Raw genomic sequence first — 7,912 nt, 5'->3', positions numbered from 1 at the left:
ATTTTTTCAGAACCTGATCACTGTAAGAAAGCAATCAATAATACTGAAAAGATGTGATGAATTTAGAGAGCGGTGGATTTTATTTATATTACCCTGTTCTCACTTGAAACCATCGATGCATTTATTTCGAAAATGTGGATGCAATGTCTTGTCTTTGGGAACACTTGCGTCACGTATCTAAAGTCGAAATAATTTGACTTCATTTAAAAAAATCAACTTATAAAATCAAAATAGTACTGATCCATTGAATTTTGAGATAAAATTTGTAGGAAATTGAAGAGGTCCCACTCGAGTGAGTTAGTCTCCTTCTGTCAACGGTTCCCTCGGTGTCTCTGTAGTTTTAAATAAATTTACTCGTTCAATGAGCTTCGTAGTTGCTATTTACTTTTCCTCGCTTTTTTTCCCGTTTTGGTGACAAAGATTAAAAAAAAAACAATTTTATTTCATTAAAAGAAAAAAGGTACGTTGACCCCCGCAGCCGAGTGCATATGCCCCAAGCAAAGTCGTCTTATTCTCTAAAATATTTCAATATTTTCAAATGGATTTTTTAAATTATAATTGATGTAGATGAACAACATAATTAAATTTGAAAATATGTCTTGCATTAATAAAAGGAGGGAATTTTTTTATAACCTAGAGCCAGTACGTTTTCCTTTAAAGAAAAAAAGAAAAAAAATTATACTAGAGGTACCTATATTTTCTTTCAATTTTTAATTTGGTACCTATGTTTTTCCTTAGTTAAATAATTTGATTTTACTTTTCTTAATAACATTAACTCTTGTAATTTTATTCTATTAGTATTTTTAGTCTTCATGCAAGAGGAAATGACGTTACTAGAACAAAATTAAATATTTAATTAAGAGAAAAAACATGTAAATACCAAATTAAAAATTGAAGAAATGTATAGGTCCCTTTAAAATGGTTTTCCAAAAAACAAAAAAAAAACCTGGCTTAATTGAAATTCGCTTTTTCTTTATTAATAAGGTAAATAGAAATTACGCGCACAAACAATCGTATAAGTTGTACAAATAACTTCAATCTTATCAGAAACAACTTAATGCGAAAATAGTTACTATTTCATGCTCCAGCCCCTCACACGCTGCTAATAATGGAATCAGTGTATCCACTATTCTTATCATGAAACCGTGACCACAGCATCACTCCTCCGTACTTGGGCGACTTCTTGATCACAGGCAAGATTTCCGATGTCAACACATCAGCCGGAACATACCCACTTCCGGCTGCTGCCGGAGCTGCCGGCAACCCCAAAAATATCCGCCCCGTCGGCACCGAACTTGTCCATGTGTTCCACGAATTGACAAGGTTAGTGATGTTCCCATTAGCATACTGGCATGGACGATTGTTATAGAACTGTACCCAGACAAAGTCAAAGAGGCCTGTGTTAAGGGCAGTGCCCAGAAATCTATCAGGGTAAGGGCACTGTGGGGCCCCACTTATGTACACCCTCCTTCCTCCTGCCCTTCCATAGTTCTTCAAGAAACGGGCAAGATAATCATAGTACTGTGTCGAGCCAAGTTCAATGTCGAAGTCTATTCCGTCCAAAACTGCGTCGCCTAGAGGCCTTGACGGTGACTTACCTCCCAGGAAAGTGTCCCACAAGTACTTGGACACGTTTCTGGCATCCTGAACGGAGGAAAGAGAGTAGCTGCCGACGCCGCCGCCGATAGAGAGCAACACTTTGATTCCCTTTGCCTGACAGGCTTTGATCTCCGAGCTAAACTTGGCGCATGAGCCGGCAATTGCAGGGTTACAGTGCCCGGCGAGATTCATTTGTGGGGTTTGGCCGTTGCCGAACTGGATGAGAAAGGCTACGTTGACGTAGGCGTATTTCCCGGTGGCACAAGCCTCCGACAGGGTTCCCTCATTGCCGTTTTGGCCCCAGTAGATGGCGATGCCGCCTTGTGAGGCATCGGAGAATCTAAGGAGAAGAAGGAAGAAGAGGAGGAATGGAAAAGCTTGAGAGGATTTAGCCATGGTCGTACAAGTTGTTTGATTTGTGGCATGCTGGTGATTGGTGAAGCTATATATATCGTAGTCGAATATTTATTAATAGGGCCAGTTGGTTCCTTGTCACCAGCCACAAAGTTTGACGTTTGAATAGAAATTGGCCGGTTCGTAGAATATGAGGAGGCCATTAAGTTTAAGGGACCAGTTCACAAAAAAATAACAATAATAATAAAAATTTAGGGGACCATTTCCCACTAACTAAAGGTCAGTCCTAGATATTTTACTCGATTCCTCTGTCAATTAATTAACAACTCTTGTGTCAATTAATTTTTGCTGTTTGTTTATATATTTTACCTAGAAACTTATTTTCAGTTCGTCCTAAGAGGAGGCATGCGTGTCTCTTTGGAATAAAATTGGAACGGTACACATGAGGGGAATTAGTATGTGAACTTTTAATTGAAATATATGTTTAGTTTAACTTAATTAAGATAGATGTTCCTACTTTCTTATATTCAAGCCAAATCTGTTTTGTGAGGACCTTTAGCCCAACTAATATTAAGCCTCTCCTTTAATCTTTCAAATGTGAGTGGTGAGGGAATATGATGGATGTGTGAATATATCGCAAAAAAAAAAAAATCAAAATCTATTTTATGGGGAAAAAATAGATTTAACTTTAATTAAATAAAATGATGTCCTAGTTAATCCGAACTTGTCCTTATATTTAATCCGTGTATGTCATATAGATAATTATCGATTCATAAGCAATATAATGAAACGCTTCTTATTGAAACATTCATTATTTTTTGGCTACGTACTCTGAAAGTTATCTTCAAAATAAAACTGGGTTTGCCTAAACTGATTAGCCATATGAGTTGAGCTAATATAAAAAATTGTTTTTATGAGAAAAAATGTGAGGGGAGCTGAGGTCAACAATTTTAATATTAATTGTTGTTTACTTACTTTTAAATTTAAGTTCCACATGTTTTGATTTGACTAAAATGTATTACTTCTACGAGCATGAGTATGTAAATGTTCTTATTGATAAAGATAAGCATAAAACTGAAATTTTCAAAAGTTTGCCAGCAAGTTATTTAACCAAGATGAGCTAAGACAAGTCAGAAATAAAAATATCGCTGCAAAATTAGATTTGACAAGCTTACGCATATCTTTATAATTAAGTTGATCCATTGTCTTTTGACAGATCAGATGAGTCAAGGAATAAAAACTCATCTAATTTGTCCCGAAAACACATAAATAAATATCGATAGAAATTTTTCTTAGTAAAATAATATATGTTTGAGATAAGGAAAAGCCACAGGAGTGGGATAACATAGAACAAGATACAAATACTTGTTAATTGTTTGAATTTCATGGCCTAATGTTAATTATTTGATGTTAAAAGCCAAGCGTATCCCTATCTGCAAGGAAGCATTATCTGCAACTGCAAGTTTAATGAAATTTATCTCCCCACCTAATGTTCAGTTATTATTATTTATTATATTTCCCTGTTACAAATAATTTATATATATATGGTTCTATACAACATTGCAATGGATAGCGTTCATTCTTTAATCCAATTGTTGACCAAGAAGGGGATTTGATAATGATACTGTGATTAAATCAAGACGTTGAAAATGTCAGAAGTCTAAAGTTTAGTCGAATTTGTAGATTCATTAATCATAAAGATGGAGAATAAGATAACATAATGATATATGGAAGTCAATGATGTGGGAATCATATTTTGTCCTTTGAAAACGTCAAGCTATCATTTCCTTTCCTACTTCAGGGGATTAATATGTAGAGATGCTTCGTGTCTCTGCGAGAAAAATGTCAAAGGTCGGCCTGGTCAACCTGTAACATATACTTCTTCCGGTCTTTAATATAAGAGTTGTTTGTAATAAATATATGTTGTCTTCTCTAAAATACTTTTACTAATCATGTGTATTAGCCAGAACTATCATTTCATGAAACATTTAACATGTGCAATCACTACAAGGATTACTTTAAAAAAATAGATAAGGATGACAGATAAGGTAGATTGAGGTTTTATATTTATGACTAAATTAAAAGTTAAACTAGTTTTTATATTAAGAACCGGACGTAGTATGCAATATGAAATGTATCATACTAGTATAACTTGAGATCGATCCATAAAACAATTAAATTAAGTATGAGGAATATAAAGCAGATCAATCCGCAGGTTCGTGGTCGATCGGCTGGCTCAATGATTTATGTGGAATCCGAAGTTTCCATAGTTTCTCCCGTAAATTGCTTGAACCCTCCTGATGGCGCGTTAAGTGTTCACCATCAGGAGGATGCAAGCAATTTATTTATTTTTATTTTTATGCTCATTAATTATTAGTTAGTTTTACTACTTTAATTATTCACTCACTTGGTTTCTCTTTCCTCAAAAATAATAAATAAGGGTGTGCTGAAAATAAGTTGGAATTCATTTTTATATTTAATATTTTTAACTAACTTTAACCAAATTTCATTCATATAATTTGGTTATTTATATCTTATAAAAGGGGCTGAAGCTGTTGGCGGGGGGGCTCCTGAAGGGAGTAATTTTTATCCTGATGAATGATAATGCTAGATAATAACCAATTACATATTCTCAAATCAACATTTATATTCCTTGCTCCTCATTAATTATTAATCTAATATCTTTATCATTCTTTGGGTGTTCAACATTGTGGCCCAAATACAAACCTACTAGAATGACGACATATATGGGCCAGCTTAAATACAAACCCAGTGGTCAATTATTTTGCCACGGCATATCTCTGTACTTTTTAAGCTTAAGATCAGTTAGTCATATTAATTTTTCGTGAGCTCTAGCAGAGCATTGGTTGGTAAAAATGATCATCATTGTTTGTTTGCTCGTTATAATATTAAAAATGCTGGAAAGAATCTAATTTTTATACTTAATTAAATAAAAATGAAAATGAAGAGGTCTTATTGAGAATTACTATCCCCGGTCCTAAATATAAGAGCTAGTAGACTAATTTGAGGATATTAAAAAAATAAGTTAAATTGTTTATTTGTAATAAATAGATGCTGTCTTTTCTAAAATATCTTTGCCAATCAAGTGTATTAGTTAAAACTACTATTATTAGAAGGACTAATTTAGAAAAAAAAAGCGCAAATATGAGAGATAAAATGGATTGGGGTCTTATATTTAGGAATAAAACAAAAATCAAACGAGGTCTTATATTAATAATCGGAGGTAGTATATATAATTTTCCCCATCCCCTTTCCTCTTCATTATAGCTTCTCCTTTCTACGTTCTCCACCATCATAATTTATTGCGAGTAAATATTTTTTATATGAATAAAAACAGCAATTTTTTGGCCCAAAAAAATATACAAATCACTCAACTCAAATCATCATATAACAATTAATATTCCGTGTCCCACCCCAAAATTGGCTTTTCATTAATCGAGCAACTGTAGTTTTACTCTATTATCCTTTTCAATGTTTTAATTAAATAAACGTACAAGATTGGCCTGTATTTTATTATTTCTCTTGTCATCATTTGCTTACAATCTAATACTATTCCTCCGGTCTTTAATATAAGACCTATTTAACTAATTTGATTAGATTAAGAAAGTTAGGTAAGTTAATTAATTATAAGAAATATGACACGTTTTTTTCTAAAATATCATAATCATCTTTCTTAATACCCCCTCTTTCTCTTCTACTTGATTATGGTTGAGGGAGTATCTATAGGGGTAATTTAGAAAAAATTGATAAATCTAATAAATGGGTCTTATATTTAGGACCAAAACCAACTCAACAATTGGGTTTTATATTAAGCATCGGAGAAGTATTAAAATCACATTAGAAGGCGTTGGGATCGGTGTAATGGGCATGCTAGAAATGCAAGGATATATCAAATTAATTAATTAAACTGATTCTTTTCAACGAAAGAATTTGAGAGTTCTTGATGGGGTCCTTTCTCACAATTTTTCTAATTGTAATTGGAGAGGAATTTAGGAATTAAGAGCCTGGAAGAAATGAAATTGGATATAAATAATAAGGCATTTAGAAGGCAACTCAAGTATTTGGAACGAAGTAAAGAGAAAACAAGCAAATGAGGTAAATACATGAAGGGAGAAATATAATAAAATTACAAAGGAGCTACTACACAGTGCAGAGGATTTGTCTTTGTATCCTATTTGTTTATAAAATAATCATTTTATCAAAACTACATACCATATCATATATATATATATATATATATATATGTTATTTACTAACTTATTTGTTTATCGATTAACATTTTTCTCTGTCAATCAAAAGAGGGCGGTAATAATCTTTGAGAAGAATATTACGTAAATGTACAAATGTGAAGATCCATATTGTTTTTAAATTGTCAACATGTTATTACATATAAAAATGTATTTAAATTATGATTTTTTTATCAAATGATTTTATATGTTATAAAATCATATCCTTGATAAATACACAAAATAAGAAATTTGAGCTAACGTCCCCAACACCCCCCCCCAAAAAAAAAAGGAAACTTCATTGCCAGCTTGGTACTTAATTATATAAATTGCATGTAGTTAATGGCTTTAATTTGTTACTCAAAGTTTCCCAATTTCTAGAATTTTGACAGTTAATATTAAATGTCAATTTTAAAGGCCTTCTAATTTAAATTGAGCCAGACTTTCGATTTCAAAAAAATTACAATCATAAAAACAAAAACTAAAGACTAATAATTATAGGATTAAACTTTTGTTATAGTTGATAACAAACTGACAAGAATAATCAAGTTTGCCACGTAATTAAAATGCAAGGCACTAGCCTGCTCCTACAACTTGGTCCATACATGGTAGCAGCAAGAGAGGTTGCAGTCACAGTCTGGTAGTGCGATAAAAGGCGATACAGAACCTTCGCCGCAGATTTCATCATGGCAACCAATGGCGCACGAACAACATTAAAAGCTTGAGAGGCATGGCATATGATCTGATCGCTATACCCAGACATTTTGTCATAGTTATAGCCCCATAACATAACCCCACCAAACTTCGAAGAGGTTTCTACCTGCGGAAGAATCCCATTGTTGAGTGTATCGATCGGGACATAACCATCGGCACTGCCGTTGGCAGCGGGAGATGCCGGGAGGCCGTCATAGAACTTGGTGGCAGTGAAGGTGGTGGTCCACTGGTTCCATGAATTTATCAGTTTTTCAGTGTCTGCATCATCAGTGTATTGGCAGGGAGGGTTGTTGTAGAACTGGACCCAGATGTAGTCGAAGAGGCCAGTGGTAATGGCTGTGTTTAAGTAGTAATCTATTATTGGACATTGGGCTGTTTCTGATAAGTAAAATTTCTTTTGTTGGGTGTATGCGTAAAGCTCTTTAAGAAGGACATCCCACTACAAGTTTGTACCGCCTTCGATGTCAAAATCAATGCCATCTAAGGCCACAAGTCCTAGGAGACCTGGGCTCTGGCCAGTGAGCTAGTAGGTCCACAGGTGGGAGGCAAATTGTTTGGCTTCTTCAGCTGAAGCAAGGGAATGGGAGCCAGAAGCTCCTCCGAGTGAAAGGAAGATTTTGACGCCCACACTTTGGCAAGTGGCTATTTGGGAGGCATATTTAGTACAAGGGACACCCCAGGACCAATGACAGTGTCCTGCTCGGTTTATGTCTGGAGTTTGGCCATTGCCGAATGTGTTCATGAATGCTATGTTGATGATCTCGTACTTTTTGGTTTGGCATGCTGCATCCAACTCTCCTTCATTCACATTCTGGCCCCAATATATAGGTGACAATTGGGCAGCTTTGGGATGAGCTCAAGTGAGAGAGGAGCAACAGGGTGATAAACAAAGCCTAGCGACTGAGAGAACAAAAAAACTCTTGTTTTATTCCATCTCAGAAAAAAACTAATCAGTCAGTCATATTTACAAGGCTCTCGGCCAATATATACAAACCTAT

General features: G+C 34.5%; 1 protein-coding gene across 1 annotated transcript; it reads right to left on the bottom strand.

Annotated features, from left to right (window-relative positions):
• Window positions 1–951: 951 nt before the first annotated feature.
• On the bottom strand, window positions 952–1,999 carry LOC114742616 (hevamine-A-like). Its single transcript, XM_028930839.1, has one exon. It carries the CDS (start codon window positions 1,993–1,995, stop codon window positions 1,093–1,095), a length of 903 nt encoding a protein of 300 aa, XP_028786672.1. The 5' UTR covers window positions 1,996–1,999; the 3' UTR covers window positions 952–1,092.
• Window positions 2,000–7,912: the final 5,913 nt, after the last annotated feature.

The sequence above is a fragment of the Neltuma alba genome, unplaced genomic scaffold, assembly GCF_004799145.2.
Source record: "Neltuma alba isolate B1F8T4 unplaced genomic scaffold, ASM479914v2 tig00003838_pilon, whole genome shotgun sequence".
In the NCBI taxonomy this organism is placed as follows: Eukaryota; Viridiplantae; Streptophyta; class Magnoliopsida; order Fabales; family Fabaceae; genus Neltuma; species Neltuma alba.
This window is presented reverse-complemented; position numbering and strand designations above follow the sequence as displayed.

Excerpts from the sequence above, each read along its gene's own strand:
- LOC114742616 (XM_028930839.1), bottom strand. The coding sequence starts at position 1,995 with ATGGCTAAATCCTCTCAAGCTTTTCCATTCCTCCTCTTCTTCCTTCTT.